Source organism: Perissodus microlepis, chromosome 14, assembly GCF_051167445.1.
Source record: "Perissodus microlepis isolate ML-2025 ecotype Zambia chromosome 14, ASM5116744v1, whole genome shotgun sequence".
NCBI classification, from domain to species: Eukaryota; Metazoa; Chordata; class Actinopteri; order Cichliformes; family Cichlidae; genus Perissodus; species Perissodus microlepis.
In genome coordinates this window covers 15,519,274-15,541,037 of record NC_140474.1, presented here as the reverse complement: position 1 = coordinate 15,541,037, position 21,764 = coordinate 15,519,274, and the positions used below count along the sequence as shown (strand labels likewise).

Genomic DNA, 21,764 nt, shown 5'->3' with positions numbered 1-21,764 from the left:
AGTGATTACTGCAGCCAGCCTCAAATAAACGGCCACAACAACAACAACTGTATAAAAGACTTTTTTCTTCTTTACAGTCATTGTGCCAAACCAGGAGGGAGGGCGCTGTTTCCCCATTGCACTGACAGTTGAGGCAAGTGGAAACACTGTTATGTTAGGAGCACACCGGTGACAGGTGTAGGTGATACTTGGTGTCATGAAACACTGATGGTCTACTTTTGACTCAAGTAAAGACATGTGACCTCCAGGAAATACTGTGTGCCTATAAAGTTTTAGCTAAAAACAGCTAAAAAAAAAAACCCCAGCATATTTTGCCTTCAAAATATGAGGACTCGCAGCTTATCCTCTCGTTGCAGAGCTCAGGCTGAAGCGTGTGGGTCATGCCTGCAGCTGGCTTGCTTTATTTTTGTTTTTTAATCTGCTCCCTGCTGAGTCACTGCTTCCCCTAAACGCCCGCTTTCGATTTCCATTTCCTTTAAATCGTCTGTCTTCTGGGCGACCAGCAGGTGTCGCTGCTGCGCCTCGTAACTTTTCAGCAGTTTGTCAGAGTTTTTAAGTTGAGAGGAGAAGAGGCGCCGTTTCTAATGGGAGGGGTTTTTGGTTTTTGTTTTTTTTTGAAATTGTAACTTTTACTTTGCTCTTATGAAATTCCCACTTCTCCCTGATTGGAGGAACCGGGAGAAGCGTGATAAAGACATGATGTAACCAGGAGAAATGCGTCAGAGGGCGTGTGGCTGAGAAAGAGCTGGCTTTTTGACTTCTTTGTGCTAAAAATAGGTGCATTAGCTCTGGGATAGAGGCTAATTTGAATAGTTAAAAACCGATTTGGATATGCGCTGAAGCCGATATGAAAACAAGACGAGCCGCCGATACGTGCGGTCAGTTTACATACATAATGAGGGGGGAAATCGGCATTTAAGGGTAAAATGCATTTTCTGGCCTCACTATGATGCATTATGCAAATCAATAAAGCGCCGTTTGATTAAAAGTTTGGTTCGCGCTGTCGCGGGGGGTTTCCCGTCTGTGAGGTGACGTTACGCGCGGAGGGGGATTTCCACGCGTCCAGCAGCCAATCGCGAAGCCTGCCGGAAACACAAAAGCGGAGCACACTTAGTTCCACACATGGCTTCGGGACGGTTTGACACTTCTCCCCGGGATCAGACAGACACTCTGAGCCGCTGTGCAGTCAAACTGGTGGTTTAAGGAGCTGTTTCAGAGTTTAGGACGAAGGTTTGGGCCGAGACGGAAAAAACCCAGAGTCATCCGGTTTGGAGAGTTCTCAAGGAAGAATTCAAGGACACGACGGTGGAGTTTAAGGTCCTCAAAGTGGTCTTAAAGACTGGACGCATGCCATGATAGACATGGACATGGTCAACGGTACCTCTGGTGGGTGGTTGTCTTTTGTAAACCTGTTGAATCTTTGCGTGTGTTTGTGCGTAAAAGCGCTGACATCATCCTGAGGCATGTGATTTTTCACAGCAGAGGAGACAACACCCCTTCCCGGGATTGACCCGCAGGACGACAATTGTTCGAGCCTCAACTCTATAGATTTCGGTGAGTGGTGGGTCTTTTTTGTTTTGTTATGTTTTGTTTTGTTTTGGCTCTGCGTGCATCTGCCGGAAGCGGGGAGGCATTACGGTGACCTGAGATGACCTCTGGCAGGAGGCGTGAACCATCATCAGAGTTCCTGCTTGTTTAATCTTAGGTTGTCTTATTTCCGATGTCAGAGAAGGAGAACTCAACATTTGGGACATTAAATTAAACGTGAAAAAAGTCACAACAGCTGATTTCTCTTATCTAACTTTGAAAACTGTGCTGCAGATGCTTGCTTTGTTTAATGTTTCATGATTTCTGACAAAGTGTCAGACATGACAGACCACAACCACTGGTCCCCAAAAGGTATATTTACCTGCAGGTAACCACTGCTCTAGATTCACTTTCACTGGTTAAACTGAGGCTGGCTACATGGCACCAGGCTTGTTTTTTTTTATTGGTGCAGTGCTGAAACAACGTGCCACAGATTCATGCACCAGTGACAAAAACAAAACAGAGGAAACGGTTCATGTGAGGTGGTAACCACTCAAATTCTGACACACTGTGTCTTGTGACACGTTGCCACGTCTTAAAATAGATTGCAGTAATATACTATTAGATTTGAAAGATGTTAATGGAAGTGTTTCTGCTTTCAAATCCAAAAACATAAAGAAACAGCACAGCTGCTGCCCTAAACCGCTGTCAGATTTTTTACCACATTTGCACTTTCACTTTGGATTCACCATCAGTTTGTATTCATTCACACAGACCTGATTCAAGAATATATCACAGAAAGTGAGCAGGTAGCACCCTCCCTATCTGGACTACCTGGACCACCTCCTCCACCTGCTGGCCTCCCCTGCTCGACACCAACCCCCATCCACAAACCAACGCAGACATCCAAGCCGGTGCTGGTTGCAAGAGGCACCTCGTCTAAGGTGGGCGTTTGTTTGTTTGTTTTGTTGTTGTTGTTGTTTGTTTGTTTTTTGTTTTTAGGTGGTGTCATGCAGGGTGTTGATTTTTCTGGTTTCCAGCTCATTTCACAGTTTCATACGTTACCCAGAAAGACTGCTGGCAACACCCAAGGGTGCCAAGCAGAGAGGTGTTTGTATCAGCTGTGGGCTGTGAAAGCTGCCAGCCTGGGGTAAATAGGGGCATAATTTTTACAGATTCTTGGCAAAATTTGTGCTCATTACTTCGATCCAGGTTCTATTTAACTAGATAAAGTAATAATCAATATACCTGATACTTAATTTATATAAAAGCCAGAGAAATAAATGTCAGTACATGCGCCTATTTTGTAAATATTCAATCACTTTGGCTGCTATGACTGTATAACAGGTAGGAAACTGGAGTCTAAGCTGTCTGGAGAAAGGTTATGACTAATAAACAATGATAACAATAATGATGGCATTCTTATTTTTAGCCTTTTCTTATCTTAGCTGGGCAACATAAACATTAAAACAGTTAATGGATTCAGCTAAAACTTAAAACATTTTATTTATGAGAAGAAACTGTTAAAATCTGCTTTTGGCTTCTCTGATTGTTGTTTTTTTTTTTTAGGTTTTCTTATCATTTGTTTATGCAAAGCAGTCACACAGATGGGCAGGTTGTTATGCTCTTCCCTCGGTTTATTATTAGCAACAGTAGTTTTATTTCCCATATTGTCTTTGTGCTATTATTGAAAGGCGGTTGATATAAAACACGTTCAGAGGAAGCGTCTGTTCCTCCTCCTCGGCGGTGGCTGCAGCTCTCATAATGAGGCTGTTGTGAGGATTGAATGTCGGTGGTATGAAGTGCTGCATGATTCATGTGCAGCCTGCAGACGGTTGGCTTTTTTGCTGTGTGGCACAAAGCAGCCGTTAGGCAACTCGGCAGGTCAGGCTTCTACCAGAAAGCACGTGGTTTACGGGCAGCGGGAGCTCAGAAAGACTGTAATCTGATAAGAGAGGCACTGTAGTGACTGCACAGATAGGTAATAATGAAGGGCGCTAGAAGAGAAGTTCAGCCTTCTCTTAGTGAATGAGCTGCACAGGTTATGTTGCTGGGTTTGAAGAGGTTTTGCAGCTTGTTAGGGAGCGTGGCACACCTCTTTGTGCCTTTTTTTTTTGTTGTTGTTATAGAGGAGGTGGGCTTGGGGAGTGGAGAGGACATTTTGGAAGAGCTGTAATCTGACTCCTGCTTTCAGTTTGCCATCCTTTCTGTTTACAAGCCAAACCCACCGGAGACGAAAGGTTGCATTTTTCACCCCCGTGTCAGTGCTGTGATTGGCTGAAGGGCGTAAGGCTGAGCTGACTTCCTATTTCCGTTTGCTGGCTCGGTGTAGCAGGCTTTTGTTGAAAGGTCCAGTCCTTTTTTTTTTTTCTCTTTTTTCTTTTCTTCTTTTGGGGAGGGGGATAACACGATTGCAGGGGTGCGTACCAACACTTTGACCAAAGACGTCTGGGGCTCGACAGGATATTATGAAACATGATCTCATGCAGAGGTATCACCCACATCTCTGCAGCGATGGTTTAATGATTCACAGCAACACGTCTGACAAAGGAGGCGACTTCTTTACTACTTTTCTTACCTGCAGGTTTGATCATTATCATTCTTATCTTCTGGGTTTTTTTTAGATTAGCTACAGCAGATAGACTGCAGTGAGTCGGGTGAAACTTGATTTGTGATAACTTTGGGTTCACGGTGATGTAAGAGAAAGCAATCAGGCGCCTCGATGAGCAGAAACAAATGAGCGAGGATGGCACTGCAGAGAAAGAGAGAAACTAAAAGCAGCAAAGACAAAAAAGAGATACAAAGTCTTGAGTGGGAGCGGAAAAAGCTCGGTGGTCTGCGGTGTAACGGAAAAAATAAGACATCATATGCAAGAGGAGGAGTCGCAGAGCACGAGGTTAACTCTGCTCACTGATAGAAAGCACATGTATGGAGAGAAAACAAAAAGAAACACACGCCATGAGTCAGTTCTTTCACTGCATGCTTCATCTGTAGTGTCATCATTGCCCAAGAGACATGAGGTTGTTTTTCTTCATTAAAACTATGAAGATGTCGAGGCGGGGAAAAAAAAGCTCTTTCAGCAGTAAAACCGCAAAACCGTGTAACATCATTAGACTGTTAATACAGACACACTGGTGTGTAAAAAGTACCATTGTAGTATTTTAGCTTGTCAAAGTGGAGCTACTTTCAGCTGCTTTATATAGAGTGACTCAGTTTAACATGGGGCTTCCCAAAATGGGAGCTGAGCTGCTACAAAAAGATGCAAAGTAATCATTTAGAAATATTCTGAGATATTAAATTGCATTTGTTGCCATTTTTGACACTTTTCTCTCATTGTATTTTTTTTAATGGTGAAATACTGAAACATCACACTTGTTTTTAAATTAAATAAGCTAGACGTTTGGAAGGGAAACATTTTATTAAAAGGATTTTATGAAGTTGTGCTTTGAAAGTGAGTCAGTGCTTCGAAATTGTAGATATTCTTATAGGTTGTAACTGGTTGCGAATGCCTGCGTATTTGACTTGGTAATTTCTTCTCCTTTACACATCATGATGGAAATCTGGTGAATGAAATGTGACTGTCAGGTCAGGTTTTTACTCCTCAGCCGTAAAAGGCTGATCATGTATTGTCGTCACCTCACCGAGGCCGGTGACGTGGGCACCTAAGTTTGTGAATGCGATAACTTGAGGACAAGATGACGTAGGATTTTGTAATTGATACCACAGGTGCGTCTGCTGGGAGTCTGAGGGGTAGCACTGGCAGTTGCCAGTACTTTTATTTTACTGCAGAAGTTCAGTTTTTCTTCCTGGAAGAGTGTTGAGAAAGGTCGATAGTTGATGATCGGAAATCTAAAGGCATAGTTCAACCGGTGAGATGTTTCATGCTGTCAGCAAACTGACTCACTGCATTTGTACATCCAAAGCAAGAAAACCTCCGAGTGTAAATTAAGTTTTCATGAGAAATATGAAGTCGAGCCATCTGACTTTTAACTTTCCTGCTAAAACAGATGGAATAGGGAAAAAAAACTGTGGGGGTATGAGGTAAGACCAGAGCAGAAATAAAAAGCATAGAGATCACAAACATGATAAAGAAATGGTTAAAACATAAAATAAACACAAACCAGTGGGGGAAAATTAAAAAAACAACAACTATTGTTTCTTCTTTCAGATGCTTTGTGGATTTGCTTTGAAGTCTTTCGAGTACAGAAATTATCTTTACTCATTAGATCAGGTTATAAAAGACTCATCTGATGTGCATCACCAGCCTTTAGGGACAGTCGTGAGGCTTGGTTGGTTGTTGCATGTTGTCTGCATCTTTTCATTTCTGCCAGAAGTTTCTAGTGCAAGGTAAATATGTTTAAGTCAATTTTTTAAATTGCTTTCTCTTGTCCCCCCCATCAGCCAGTCCTCCCTGTCATGGATATGGCATCGACTCATCCTTCCTCTGGGCGAGGGTCCTCGTGTTTGCTGAGCTCGAAGAACTCCGGCATCCCGTCCTCTCAGAACCGAGGCGACACGGACATTCTGGAGCGCGTTCTGGACAAGCCCAAGCTCGCGATAGTGGAGGAGCCCAAAGACAGAGGCATGAGGTTTCGCTATGAATGTGAAGGACGCTCGGCGGGCAGCATCCTGGGTGCATCCAGCACCCACACTGAAAAGACCCTGCCTACGATAGAGGTAGGAGTTTTTGTTTTCAGAAGGGGAGTTTACACGACCTCAGAGGTAGTTAGGCACTTTTAACCATAGCTGATCCTGTTTACTCTGTTCACTTGACCCCTCCTGTCTGAAATGGGTGGAGACTGAAAAAAATGTGGTTTGTCTGAATCAATTAGAAAGTCCCCACAAATCCCAGCTCAAGTGCAGTGAGATACAAGGAGGTATATCCCCCAGCTGCTTACTAAAAAACACTGCCACACACATCTACACGCCACGATCATTCACACATTGACTTGGTGGTTACCAGGTTATGTAAGGTTTAGTCAAGGAAATGTCCGGTTGCATAATGGATATTAATAGAATTGAACAATGGTGTTAACCTGTCATTATTTTTGGATGAAACTGAGTTAGGTAGTTTTTTGTTTTTTTTTAATGCACCAGGAAATCTGTAATGACCTTCTAGAAACCTATTGTTAAAAGTCTGCCCCAGATAAATGTCTGAGGGGGAAAGAGACAAAAAATCCTGGAGCAACAGATAGAGAAGGTTAATCGGCTTTTATTTCAACTCTTTTCAAGCCAAGTTTCTCAGATGTCAGGGTTATCTGCTTTAGTTTGGCATATTACAACAGCTTTGGTCTGTTGGTCAGGGAAAAAATTAAGAACTTTAGACAACTTTTTCTGTGTTTTCTATCAAGAAAATCACATTAATAGGCATCACAGCTCTGAACTTATTCTGGATTTTTGCTATAAATCTTGTTCTTTTCTTTCTTTCAGATTCAGGGTTCCATCGACAGCTTAAAGAAGGTCAACGTCACAGTTTCTTTGGTGACCAAAGACCTCCCACACCGGCCTCACCCCCACTGCCTCGTGGGTAAAGACTGTCCAAATGGTACAGGGATCTGTTTTGTCACATTCAACCCTCGCAACAACCGACGTCACAGGTGTGCATTCGCCTTCGTTCCCTGCCATTTTGATACTTTAAATTTCGTGGTGTGTCTTTACATTTTATTTGAACAGTTCCCCTTGTTTTTACACCCAGCTTCGCTAACCTCGGTATTCAGTGTGTGAGGCGGAAAGAGCTGGACATTTCACTTCAGAAGCGAAGAAGCCTAAATATCGACCCATTTCAGAGTGAGTGGGAGACGTATGCCAATGCACCGCACCTTAATCTCCACGTTGCTCTTCATTCACATATATAAAGGCATTTTTTTCTGTCCTCACTGACTTATTTTGTCTCTGTTCTCCCCTCAGCCGGGCATTCGAAGGGCATTGAAGACATGGACATGAATTCAGTGCGTCTGTGCTTTCAGTGCGAGCTCGAGTTGCAGGACGGCAGGAAAGACCATCTCAGCCCGGTGGTGTCGAAGCCCATTTATGACAAGAGTAAGACATAACCAGACAAACACACCGAAAAGCCTTGACCGCAGTCAACCAAGCGCGCCAAAAATAAGGCAGCGTATTTCCCTATTCTCACGCTTTGTCATGCATGTTTTTTTTTTTGTTTTTTTTAATTCTAGAGGCAACAACTACATCACAGCTGAAGATCACCCATTTGAACCTGTATGAAGGTCCCTGCACTGGCAAGACGGAGGTCTACATGTTGTGTGACAAAGTGCAGAAAGGTAACAGGAAAGTTTTTTTGAAGTTAGGTTCCAGGAGTAGATTACATAAAACAAGTCCAGCTTCCACTATTCAGAAACGCGATAAAGAGCCTGATTACAATCCAAGTTTACGTGTAGGGCTTTGGAGCTTTAGTTAACTTTTAAATGAGATTTTTGTGATTGTGTTATTAAAAAAAAAAAAAAGCACACACACCCACATTTTTGTAACTTAAAGTAGTAAAAAGAAGCGTGATAAAGGTCAAGAGTCACATTGTGTTTTTCTTCACTAAGAGAAAGCATGTGACAGGGTGCCCAGAAAGGTGGTGCGGTGCTGCATGAGGAAGTCAGGAGTGTTAGAGAGAAGTGTGAGAGCGGTGCAGGATATGCATGGGTGCACTGAGAAAATAGTGTTTGGTAGGAGCGACAGACTGGTTAAAAGTGAATTTGAGAAGCTGCCTTTGAGAGCTTCTCAAGCTGGCAGATGAGGTCTGACTCTGTGGAATATTATGTTTGCGTATGATGTGTCGGTCTACACAGGGAGCTGTGGGGGTTTCCTGTGTAGAGAAAAGGAGTGAAGGTGAGAAGGAGCAAGGTAGAAAATGTGTTTTGGTGAGGTGAGGATGATGGAGGAGGTGAAGGTGGTTGAGTTTAAATACTTGGGGTCAACCATCCAGAGCAACTGGGGTGTGAAAAAGAGGTGAAGAAAAGGGTACTGGGTTGTGACAGAAGGATACCAACATGAAAGTAAAAGTTAAGAAGGCAGCTGAGAGATCAGTTACATTGCATGAAACATATGAAAAGACCTGGAAGAAGCTGAGTTTGACATGCTGAGATGTTTGGAGCTCATCACGGCGACCGCTCAGGTTGGACGGTTCTGGGACAAAGTAAGAAAGATGAGCCTGAGTTTGTTTGGACATGTGCAGTGAAGACGTGCAGGTAGAAAGACGCTGTTAGAGAAGAAGAAAGCACAAAGAGGAGGTGTGTGGATGTGATGAAAGAGGACTTGTAGGTGGTTTCCAGGTGGTAACGCGCCCTAAAGAAGAAAACCGTTGTGACCTAATTATTTTGAATAAAAATATTAAAAGTTTTGATTCCTCTAAAAAAGGTTTTATTTTTAATCTTCTTTGTATTTTGGATCATTTTGAAACATTTTCTCATCAATTCTTAATTAAGAGGCTTCTTCGCTTCTTAAGGCGAACAGGAAGGTGGCCTTGGAGTCAAATGTCCCATGAGCCTAGGTGCTGACCATTACGGGGTCCCTAATGTAATGAAACCTGGGACTCCCAGAAGTGAAGAAGCTTCTTGTTAAAGACTCCCATGACCTGGATGAATGAGAACACAAACATGTTCTAATGTTTCTTGAATAATAAAGAGCTTTGTGTGTTTGGTCCTCAGACGACATCGAGATCATCTTCAGGCGAGAGTCGTGGAAGGCGAACGGGGAGTTTGCCCAGACAGACGTGCACCGACAGATCGCCATCGTGTTTAAGACTCCGCCCTACGAGGACCAAGACATCACAGAGGAAGTGGAAGTCAACCTGGCCCTGCGTCGCATCTCAGACCAGATGGAGAGCGAGCCCATTACATTCAAGTACCTGCCTCGCAATCCAGGTCAGTCGGTACTGGACTTCCCTAACATCCTCTTCTGCCACACCAACCCTCTGCATGTCCTCCTTCACTACATCCATGAGCCTCCACTATCTCTACTCCCTGTAGATTCACTTTTCCGCCGGTCTCCCTCCTTCTTCTGGTCATAAAGTCCACTGTCCTCTCTCCTATACATCTCTACACTTCCACACTTATGTCATCAGGACCAGCCACCTTTCCGTTCTTCCTCCTCTTCATAGCTGTCCTCACTTCCTCCTCACTGCATTTTCTCATTCATTAACTGTCCTCTGTCTTTTTTTCTCTCTCAAAGTACTCCTTCCACCTTCTCTGCACACTCTCCTTACTCATTAGTACATTTCCATCCTGCTGCAAATCCTTTCCAGCTCGATCACTCTGTTTAACCAATCAAAACAAACCTTTATCTCCTTGTGTCCAGCCTCACATACAACTCACTGTAAGCCTCTTTGAATACTTTCCTGTACGTCCTCATTCCACCATTACGTCACCGGCCACCACCATCTTTCCTTCGGCATTCCTTGATACCATTCCTACTCAACACCTCCTCATCACCTCTCTTCCCTTCATCTACATGTCCACTGAAGTCTGTCCTACTCTTTCCCCCCTTGGGGACACTCTCTGCCACTTGATCCAACTTGCTCCAGAACTCCCCTCTCTTTTCTAAACGACATCCAACCTGTGGGGCATACGCACAGATAACAATGAAAACCACCCCTCTGATTTCCACCTTCACACCCATGATCCTGTCTGACACTCTCTGCGCGTCCACAGCACTATGTACACCACAATAGAACATTTTGAATCTACCTCCAGCACTCCTGGCCTTTCCACGTGGTCTCCTGCACACGCAATACAGCCACCTTCTTTCTCTCATCATGTCAGCCAGTTCTCTCTCCTCTTTACCAGTCATAGTGCTCACAAATTAAAAAAACAGATGCAGCAGATTATTGCTAAACACTGACAGCGTTTCATTTCTCATTTCAGACCCGTACGAGGTGAAGCGGAAGACAAGGCTAAAGTCAGAGGTGAACCTCAAGGAGAAGCCCTGTGTGACAGGTGAGGTTCAGACTGTCAGTTTGATCTTTGTGTTTTTACAATTCAGCATGTGAACTGTTTGACTGGGTTGTGCCACCTCTCTGGCTCCGTGTTTACATATTTTCACTCAAAATATTGTGACTTAATACAACAGGAAAAGCACAGCAAACCAACATTTTAAATCTAAACTTTTTGGATTTCATCATGCAAAAAGCATAAAGTGCCTTTAAGTGAATACAATTATTTTTATTTTAACTTGACACTCAGTCCAGATTAAAGCTATTCACAATCATGTTCAAACTGCTTGTTAAATGATAGCCAGTCTTCTCAAAATCCAGGTTTAAACTGTAGTCTATCTGCCTGACTTCAAGAACCGCAAAGCCCCTTTTCCACTGATGCAGGACCAGTCCATAATCTAGAACCTGTTCCACATATTTCCCCTGAAAAAGGGCCGGTGGCATTGTGGCCCAGGTTGGTGCCACAGAATTGCTGACACCAAAACTGAAACAAAATTAAGTGTGCAGGAATTTCACCCATGACTAGCAGATGCATTTTTTATTTATTTTTTTGCATGGAAATTACTCCAACACCTGCTAGTAGCGTTTGGGTCTCAAAGCTTTTTTTCCCTCAGAAAGCCCCCCACACCAGCTCCATACCAGCACTGCATTGGTGGAAACGAGGTGCAAGTGAGCCATTCATTTATTTTCCTGTGAAAAAAGGGCATCTCGGTCACGCTCACTTGGGTAAATTACAGAAACCTCAGTGGAACAGTTGAGTTAGTGTTTGTGCCATTAACCACACCTACTAAGAGTCAACACGTCTGCTGTGAAGATGCACTATTAGACACATGGCAGCTTCTGTAATTGGGACGAATCACAATACCCTTCAAAAAAAATCACACTTAATCATTTTCTGTCTACTCATCACTGCATGATGAAGAACAGATCACATGCTAACATGACATTTGCCAAAAATGCCAAAATCGACCACTGGAATACACAGACATGACAAAAGAGGAAGTGGTCAGCCACAAATACTCCTTATGTGACATGTCATTTCTATGACTGATTATCACATGAAGATAGACTAGAGTTTTATGTGTTATACATATATAGATACACCAAACAAGATAAAGATGGTGTGTAATAAAAGCACAAAGGGGTTAAAAGCAACAGGGTAAACTGTACAAAAGGTTAAAACTAAAGAGCAGCAAGTTCCACCTTCATGAAGGCTAGTTTTTGTTGATGTCGACTCAGCTGTGGGGTTGTTTTGGAGGTTTTTCACACAGTTATTTCCATTTCATAGCCTGGTCTGACTGATATAAACAAGGCAAAACAGTCTTTGTGGCATAAAGTACTACAGATTAACAATGAGACAAACACCTTTCAAAATGATCACACAGCTGGCTCTGCACTTCTCCTCAAAGGTTTCCGTAATCTCAGTGAAGACCTTTTTCAAGACTGGCAGCTGTGTGTGTGTGCTTTTTAAAAAAGGTCGAGAATCACATGTCACAATCCAGGTACAAAGTCCTCCGTCTAATAACTGACCATTCATCATGTTTCTAACAGCTTTGTTTTCTCTGTAACGCAATCTGTTTCAGCCAAGAGCGCACCTGCGACAGATCAGGTCATCCAGTTCCTCCCAGAGGCCCAAAACATGATGTCGCCACAAGAGCGGTCGCACCCTGTCCTGCCCGGCATACCTGCTGCGGCGGAACCGCGTTACTGCAATCCAATCGATTCAAACACAGACGAGGCGGCCCTTTACAACCAGTTGGTAGACATGCCTGAATTTTGGGAGGTCTTCAATAACCCAAACTTCTCCTCACTCGTGCCTGGCAACTTGGACATCACTGCCTCCGCCTTTGCTAATGTGGATATGAACTTCAACCAGAACTCCGGCTTCCTGCAGGACTTTTCCCATTACAGTGACTTGCAATTCAACATGCTCGTCAGCGAGAGCCAGAACCCGCAGTTGGAGCCGCAGGATAGCACGGTTCAGGTGAAAACGGAAGAGGAACTTTGAGGATCGTGTAGCACCGTTTACAGCTGTTTCTGTTTCTGTCATCTTTTAACATTTTGGTCACTTCCTTGCTGACAGTTTTATGTCACTGCCATGTGAGCACATTAAGCTAGTTTACCGCTTCCCCTTGTTTCTAGAACTTGTGCTAAGCTAACAAGCTATCGCCTGCTTTGTTTTTAGTATGAGACTGGTACTGATTGGCGCAGCAGAAAACTGAAACCATCCTTCAAAAGTGGATACAAGTGCCAAAATGCATATGCTTGTCTCTCTGGAGTCAAGTTTGAAAAATCCCATCAGCCACTTGAACTTTCATCACAGAATTTAATACATTTCAGAGGTTTTCTCTTGATTTTTAATGGATTTGACTTTAAGTCAAAGGTATAACTCCTACTTAAGCAAAATAACACGTTACATGCTGCTCCGATGGTCTGATGACAGTTAAGGCTGCGCATAGCTCTGCAGGCCGAGAGATTCCACTTTAACCCCTTTGATGGCACTGGTTCAGAGCTCCTTTATCCTTGGCTCAGTGCTCTCATGCTGGCACACGTATCCGGTTCATCCCAGACAATGGGTGAGAGGTGGGGCTCGCCATTTACCGTCACACCACTTTAGAATCGCCAGAGACCCACGCACAACTGCGCTGCTAAGCTGTTTGTTTTATTGGCTTACTCATGTCTAAACACAACAAGTTAGTCAGTACTGAACACTTAGCTAAGTTTCACACCAGTGATCATCAGTGTCTGATCTTCTGTGACAACTTACAATCAGTTTTGGGTTTTTTTTCCATCTGAGTGTTTTCTGTCTGAGCTGGCACTCAAAGCAGTTTTTTCACTGTAAGCCACACACACAGACGTCAGATTCTATTAAAAGTGGTCCAAGGAAGGAACAATGGTGATGCTGTGGCCTCTTTCAGCAGGATAATACACCTTGCCACAAGTAAAAAAAAAAGGTTCAGGAACATTTTAAGCCATTGACTTGGCCTCCAGATTTCCCAGATCTCAGTCTAATCGAGGATATGTGGGACCTGCTGGAGGTCTGCGCCTCGATGGGTCAGGGCTATTTTGGCAGCAAAAGGGGAACCAACACAGCATTAGGCAGGTGGTCATAATATTGGGCCTGATCAGCAAGCTGTTTGTTCAGCTTTTTCAGTTCGTTCACTTCTCATTAGCACACAGGGACCTCCCACCACCAGTCTATATTATGTCGTCTGTCATTATCAACTTGAAATGCTGTCAAATGTAAATGAGAAACTAGTGAATATAAAAATAACAAACGCTTCGGCTATCTTGAATCATAGAAGAATATACGTGGCATTTTTGGTGCTTGTATCCACTTGTGAACAATCTTCCTGCAGTGAGTTATCTGCTGCGCTTGCTCTGCTAGACTGCAAAACCATTATGGAGCAGAGCGCCTTCTTTCCTGCTGCTGCTGCTGCTGCTTTGCACTTTGTTGCCCTGTATTTAACCCCGTACCTTTTTTTTATTTTATTTTTTTATTTTGCTTCCAAAGCCTTGCTGGCCAAGTCTTCAGGAGCAAGTTAGCATTCCTTATTTTCCATAAGTGCTGCAAGCATTAATTTAAAGCCTACATTCAGTGTGGAGTTTAAAAGGAGAACTCAAACTTCTCCACAAAAGCTGTAAACTTCCATAATTGCAGTCTGTTTTAATTGCAAGGTGAGACTAAAATGGCACGTATTAAATGTTTGTGCGACATTTGTTTTTTTTGCTTAGCTGAAGCTGCCGGCAGCATAAAAGGGTTTGGTTTTTTTTTTTTTTTTTTTTAAATCACCAAAAGTCTCAAGTACAGTAGTTTGGGATCAATTCTTCTTTGTCCCTGTCTGTTATTGCTCTCTGTTGGCTGCCACAGCTGCTGGCTTGTTTAATATTTAATCAACATAAATGTAATAGAAAACAGCCCTTTTCCTATTTCTGGCTTTCTTTGTGTCAGTTCCTTTTGTTTGTCAGTTTCGCTCTCATGCTAAGCATTCAAATTTCCAATCGCACCTTATCACATGTCTGCCCACAGTGTAGTGCAGTAGTCGGAGAAAAATAAAATGTCTGTGTGTAACTTTTGTTGTGTCATTACTTCCTGTTGAGGCAGAGTGAGAGGCAGACATAAAAGATTAGAGTGTGTTAAAGGGGATGTAGGCGCTGCATTCAGCTGCCGCCCACACACATTCCTGAGCTGCTCTCTCACTTATAAAAACAATGATTCTTGGCAGCTTCGACATCTCCGAGATGCTTTTCGGCTTGTCACGTCGTAGTTTTAAATATCTTCAATGCCTCAAGAGAACCTTGAAGTACTTGTTTGTCCAACCCATTAGACAGAAACCCAGAGGATATAAATCACCCTATTGTTTATGGCTGTGAGACACCTTGAGGTCGCTTTAGTCACAGCCTCTCAAAAGAAACAATAGTTTTTTGTTTTTGTTTTTTTTCTTTCTTTTCTGCCTAAAACATGACTATCACTTCTCACAGTAATCCAGTCTGGGAACGTGCCCTATTTGTGCTTTCCTCTTTAGTTTTTGTGGACTCTGGTGAAACACCCAGTCTTTTGTAACTCCGTTGCTTTTGGGGAAACTTGGCGATTGAGACACACAGGGATGTTAACCTTACTCATTTTATTATTAATACATCTGCTGCGTGATGACAGTGAGCGGAGATATACTTAACATGGTCACAGAGGCCGAGGGGCTTCACAAAGATCCAGTATACGATAAATAAGGAATTATTGATTTTGAGCTGTCATGCAAACAAACTCAGGTAGAGTCCAAGAATAAAAATGTGGAGCATAAGTATGCCAGAGAACTAAGGCTTTACATTTTGGGACATAATAACAATAATTTTGACCTTACCACGTCATAAAACACTGTTAATACAACCAAAAAATGATTGACACAGCATTAAGTATTACACAGGTTCATTACTTAACAAAAGCCAAGCTGCCAAAGCAGTGCGAGGAAAAACTAAGTACACCCTTACTGCCTCCGTAGGGATTAAAAGGAAAGGATTAGCCAAGTGCTGCTAATAAAAAATAAACTCAATTAATTGTGAGGACCTCTATGAACCTCTATGTCAGTTTGCTGGTCTGGAGCATTCAGATGTGTGTTAATACACCACTGAGAGGAGGATAGACATCAGCAATGATCTTAGAGAAGCAACTGTTGCTTCCCATCAGTTTGGGGATGGTTGTAAGGCCATTTCTAAATAATCTGAACTCCATCATTCAGTCCCCCAAAGTCAGACTGTGCAGAAAAACTGCAAACAATGAGGAAGGGTTACATCTCAGACTCTCTGTTAGTATGTTTAGGTCACGTTTAAGCCTTAGGTCACGAACAGTGGTCCAAAATTATTTATTTATTTAAAGTTATTGCTACTAAAAGCGGATTTCCAGGCTTTAAATCCTGGGGTGTACTCAGTTCTTCTCACTCTGCCCCTGCATTTGATCAAATAAGTAATGGTGCAGTGTAACTCATTCATCGGAGGTTGTATTTGCCTAATTTTAAGACTTATTAAGCACCAGCGATTTTTATTAATGTCCCAATAGAACTGACAGCGGGTGTCCTTTTTTTTTTAAATTACTAATATTTTCTTAAATCAAGCCTAGAAGGCTTTTTCAGCAGTAGCATTTAATATGAATATTTAGTTTTCATCCCTTTATAAAGTGGTTCCCATTGTTGCTTTCAGTGTCTGCCCTTTTTAAATGATCATGACACAAGTTATTAAGACATTTTTATACACTTGTGTTTGCTGAGTGGTAAAGAGATCGTTGTAGCTGTGCTTTAATATCCGTATTTGACTGTGTGCATCCGTTTTCTTCAGGTTAATTAAAGCAGAAGTTAACGTTTGTTGGCTCCATCCATCACCACTCCAGTTACAGCCTCTGGGAAACTCCACACTGAGCTCATCTCTAAGACCTTTGATCCTATGTAAACAGAGAGAGATGCACTTTATTTCCTGTGAAAGGGTGCTGTATAACCAGCTGCTAAGACCTGTCTAGACTTGTCCACTGGATCCGTTTGCCTTAGACAGTAAGGGCTTTTTAAGATTTTCATCTTGTATGAAGGAAAAGCTTTTTTGCTTAAACCCAGGATTGATCAGGCAGCTTCCTTTGGAGGATGAATTCAATTTTAATCAGTTCATCTTTGGGTGATTTTGTCTAATAATCACATAATTGTTTGTTTTAATGTCTGAACTCACACAGCCGAGAATTATAATCTCAAATCTGAGAAGAAGAAACCACTTAACGCCTGGCACCTTATCGCTTACTCCTAAAAAACCAAACAAAAACCAAACATGTCCTTATCATCGGAGGTTCTAGTGAATGGCCGCTTTTTAAGCCACCAGTAACTCTCAAGAAAAAAAAGAAGTGCTGATCTTAATCTTCCCTTTTTTCCTCGGCCTAATAAACCACCAGTTTCTGTCTCTGGCTTCAAACAGAAATGGTCTGAACTTTACATTTCTGGGACATGCAGATATCTCAGTATGTCTGTGGAGTATCTGGCGAGTACTGAGCCGAGAGAGTGAGCCATGTGTTGTGGAAAGACGAAAAAGAGGAGGCTGAAGAGCTTCAACCTCAGCTTCAAGTTTAAACTTTCAGTGGTATCTCTCAGATGAACTCATGCTGGCTTTCCATTTAATCATTTTTTTCCTCCTGTAGTTACGCCACAGCAATTAGATGTACACAACTGATTACGAGAAACTGATGCAATGCGTTCCTGTAAGTGAAAAATCCGTTCAGTTTTATTTATATAAAGCCAAATCACAGGAATGAGTTTCTCAGTGTGCCTTTCACAATATTAGAGAGAAAACTCAACAATCAGACCTGTGAGCAAGTGTTTGATGACAGAAGTCTGGGGGAGAACTCATTTTTAGATCAAGGTCAAGTTTACTTGTGTAGCACATTTCAAACGACACGGGTTGGCCATAATGTTTCACAGGCAGCCAATAATAAAATGACAAAAAACAAAACCAATTACCTGATGTCAAGGTTTAGCTCAACTTAAAGGCCAGAGATTAGAAATGAGTCTTGTGCAAAGAGTTAAAAAACAGTTCTAACATGAAATGGTGAGACAATCAGAGACAAAAAGCTCGGTCACTTCTATTATATCTCTATAAGCCTAGCTTTTGGAATATAGAGGATCTGATCTGATCAGTAGATAGTGTGAACATGAGTGAGATCAGACAAATACACAGGTGCCACCCACTCAGAATTTAAGAAATCTCTGCTGACAAGATGAAACCCTCCCCCTCACAGAAGCATCTAGAGCATTTAAAATATGCTGAGTGACAAAAATGACAGACTGTGACTCTGAGAGGAGCTTGATTTTATACAGATGCTGAAAGTCACTAAAAGAATGCCAATAGCGAAGACAAAGAAGCTGTGAACACCTGCTTGTTGTGTGAGAAACATGCAAGAAAGTCTCTGTCAGAGGTCCAGCACAAGTCACATCACATCCCGGCACCACCCCCAGGCAGCACAGGTACCCCGAAAGTGGGAGCCTTAAGTTAGACACCCCTGCTGTAATGTTTTTAGCACCATGTCAATCAGCTTCAGTCGCTCGTTTTGAAGTTTAAAGAGTTATTTTGCCAATAATGATTTGAAATCGCTGAATATGATTGACTTTCTGTATTTAGGCACATCACTTCCTGTATGGAAACCTTACGGGCAGCAGGGGTCGACTCCTCGGCTGTAGAAACAAGTCAGACTGTAAAGACATCTATGAGAAAATGACCAAACTATGACATCAATCAGCAGCTTCAACTCTTATTAAATACAACACTGTTTTTTCATGGTTAAATTTGGAGTAAAATACCATGGAGCAGTTTATAGCACATCTGGCTAATTTTATCTGGGTTGTTCCACCCTCTAAGGTTAAGGTCACCAAACCAGAAAATCTTAGGAAATCAAAGCACTTAGTCAACAAAAACAGAGCTAAATTACTTCCTTAAAAACAACCGTCAGATTTCCCTTTCACAAAAAGCATCTGCATTTGGAATACAATACAAATACAGTGCTGAATACTCAGTTCACTGCACTACAGATAGCAAATCCGGTCAAAGTTGATGACCCCAACTCGTATTCATTCTTTTAGACGTGAGAATAAAACACTTTCTGGGGGGAAATGTAGTTTTGATGCCTCACAGTAAGAATTATTATGATCACTATTTTGTCCAGTGATTACCAGGACTTGGGAGAACATATTATATCATGCAGTTATGGTGAGGACTTAAGGCTTAGACATCACAGGTTTAATCACGGATGATGCACCATGCTGCCCCACGTATGTGAAGGAAATACTGGTCACACCAATTTAATTAATCAAGGACCGGCCGTGAGTTTGATCCAGATCCAGCTGGTGATGCGGAGTTTTATGGTCAAACATCCATAACTTCAATGTCTGGTTTAGCTTAAAGTGAGTGAAGCTGAATGTGACGGATGCTCCTGTGTGACAGCCTACCAAAAAAGGAAAAAACACCGAATATGGTACTTTGTGTCTCACTTTCAGACCTTGTTTTGTTACTTTGCCTCTCCTGAATATGCATCAGGGGGTAATTCCAGGCAGATGCTGCATAAGCACCAAACCTTTCTGTTTACAGCTGGCAGGCATCGTCTCTGTTGCCTGGTTACAACACCCACGGGAGTCCCCACACTAGTAGGGACTCGCCACCTTTCCCACAACAGCACATTTCAACCACAAAGCTACACAAAGCTACTGAAAGCGAAACCAGGCGAGAAACGGCTGCTAATGTTTTCAAAACTCTGACATCTTTTTTTCCACTGGTCACCTCGAGCGCCATATAAGGACCTTTGCTCCCCCCTGATGCTTTGACAGAGAGACGTGCGGTTTGTTGCATCACTTGTTTTGATAGTAGCACTTGTCAAAGTCTTCAAGAATAAAACCCCGAGAAATAAACAGTTTTTTAACTCAGACTGTCAAGATTTGACACGTTTAGGAGCTTTTTTCGGGGGGGGGGGGAGACGTAAATTTTTTTTTAAAAGGATGGAAATGATTAAATTAACTGTAAGGGGATTATAATAAAGAAACAATTGGCTCCGTATGTCCTAACATCAAGTAATTTGAGTCACTTTGGCGCCATCTAGTGGAACATGTCTACATTTTGAGAAAAGTGTTCGTCTTTCATTCAAATTGTTTCTGTAGAGGCTTCAGATGAAGTACAAAACACTTTCAGTGAATGAAATACAGTCATTTTAAAAAGAAACGTCTCCACGCAGAGCACAGCTGATATTTGCACTTGTTTTACAGCCACATGACCTGGACACCTTCTAGTCACTAGACTGATGCAAAATGCTGTACATACCATAGTATTATAGCGTCCAATGTGAGACCACCTGTCTGACATCTAAATCCTGGCTGAAATTGGGTCAGAAAACACGACAAGCCCAGCAAATCTACAGCAGTAAAAGAAAAGAAACACGGTGCTTTGGTGTCCCAGAGTTCAGATCTCTGCCTGATTTAAATTCTGTGATTCTTTACAGATATTTACAAATTCTTTACAAATATCTTTGGTCTTAAGGCCTGAAGTCTTAAGGCATTTATTTCCTATTAAGTTTCATGGGAAACTGATTCTTATCAACTGTGACTATAAGGATTATACATTATATGTCATCCTTTAAGAAGATTATTTTACACTGTAAGAAATAACAAACAGCACTCAACATTCAGAGGGCGATTGATCACCAGTGATTGTGTCATTTTAGATGAACAGCTTGTGCCGTTCACAGGGAGGTGCAAGTTTCTACAATGCATGCCAAACAAGTATGGCCTAAAGATCTTCTGAGTTTATGATGCATGCATCCCCTATGGAATATAATTATATGGGGAGACAGCAAGGGGAAGAAGTTCAGAAGAATCTGGGGGAAAATCTTGTTCTGCAGTTGTCCAGTAGATTCAGAAACACAAATCACAACATCGCCACAGACAATTTTTTCTCTTTGCGAGAATAGAAATTAGGTGAAAGCCCTTTTTTATGCTTGCTGGAGGCTGTTAACCATTTTATTCACTCAGTGATTTTTCTTTTCCTGAAATGACTCGATACCAATGAAGCCACTCTGAGGCTGAAGTAGGGAGTATTGCTTTTGTTACGGATTCAAATATTGGGGATGGATACAAGAGGAAAAACCACAATAACAACACTGGTCCGGCCTGGTTGAGTCAAACGATGGGAGATGGACACCGTACGCAGACAGCATCAGATCTCAAAATGGTGGAGCATTGATCAAACTCTTGTAGCCTCTAGTGGCCCCACCTAATCATAAAAGCCTAAACATTCACATTCTTTCTCTCACACGGCGCCTAAGCTACGACCTTGGCTCCCTGTTTATCTGCTCCTGCTGAGATGGGGCAGAAAACCTCTCCAGTATGTTCTGTTCTCTTCTAATCAGACAAATAAGGCGATGACTTTCTGCGAACAGTATTTCTTATAACTCAGCAGTATAATGCATCATAAAACACTATCATTCATTCACAATAAATCAGCAGTCTAGTGTAATGCAAATCAGTTTAACAAATGCAATAGTTATCACCTTCTTCTAATTCAGGAGAATAATGCAAACTAAAACTACATAATAATTCACCATCTTTAATTAGGGGTCTAACATGGCATAAAATAATATTATAATCTCACACTTTGCTGACTCATTCTTAAACAGACCAACAAATTATACAGCTTTCAAACAACAAGCCCGAGCACATGCAAGCTACTTGAAGGCACTCTAAACAAGGAAAGGTAATTGACATGCACAAACCAAAGGAACTGTTACTGACCTGTTGTACTTAAAATTTAGAAAGCTAGGATCCTTTATTTTAAACCCATTGTGGTAGTTCACAGAATTATAAAAACAGCCTCAACTGATAAATATTTCTGAAAAGACTAGCACTCAGAGAGAACCCTCAAAGTCACAGGAAGAACATGCAAATTGGATTTGAACCCGGGACCTTCTTACTCTGTAGTATTAGTACTAATCACTGCAGTCATAAAGGACTAAACCTATTCACATGTCTGCTCTCCCTCTGGCATGAAGATTAAGAAATTATGAATCAATATTGTTTTCACAAGTCAAGAATATTGAATAAATAACACACAACAGACATATACTAATGCAAATACCTTTGTGTGCTTTTTAGGTAGGCTATGGTATTGCTGCTGTTATTTTAAATTATTTGAAATGCTTTACTATTTTATTTTATTTTATTTTATTTTCCTTCATACGGAGGTAAACTTCTTGAATGTTTACTCTAGGTGGCGCTAAGCTGTTTAAAGTTATTTGTATACT

At 41.9% G+C, this 21,764-nt stretch overlaps 1 protein-coding gene across 3 annotated transcripts; it reads left to right on the top strand.

The window, feature by feature from the left end:
- Positions 1-637: 637 nt before the first annotated feature.
- relb (RELB proto-oncogene, NF-kB subunit) lies at positions 638-14,534 on the top strand. 3 transcript variants are annotated; one of them, XM_084951202.1, is made up of 11 exons: positions 638-1,386; positions 1,480-1,554; positions 2,302-2,471; positions 5,929-6,204; positions 6,958-7,124; positions 7,223-7,314; positions 7,435-7,566; positions 7,701-7,805; positions 9,180-9,395; positions 10,395-10,466; positions 12,046-14,534. In XM_084951202.1, exons 1-11 carry the CDS (start codon positions 1,353-1,355, stop codon positions 12,468-12,470), a joined length of 1,764 nt encoding a protein of 587 aa, XP_084807328.1. In that variant the 5' UTR covers positions 638-1,352; the 3' UTR covers positions 12,471-14,534. The 3 variants fall into 3 exon arrangements, with proteins under 3 accessions (XP_084807328.1, XP_084807329.1, XP_084807330.1); XM_084951203.1 differs by having other exon boundaries at positions 639-1,386; positions 1,483-1,554; XM_084951204.1 differs by lacking the exons at positions 638-1,386; positions 1,480-1,554; positions 2,302-2,471 and adding an exon at positions 2,505-4,111.
- The last annotated feature ends 7,230 nt before the right edge of the window (positions 14,535-21,764 follow it).

Excerpts from the sequence above, each read along its gene's own strand:
- relb (XM_084951202.1), top strand. The coding sequence starts at position 1,353 with ATGATAGACATGGACATGGTCAACGGTACCTCTG. Across the intron at positions 9,396-10,394 it reads GTACCTGCCTCGCAATCCAG|ACCCGTACGAGGTGAAGCGG; the intron begins GTCAGTCGGTAC and ends TTCTCATTTCAG. Across the intron at positions 10,467-12,045 it reads GGAGAAGCCCTGTGTGACAG|CCAAGAGCGCACCTGCGACA; the intron begins GTGAGGTTCAGA and ends AATCTGTTTCAG.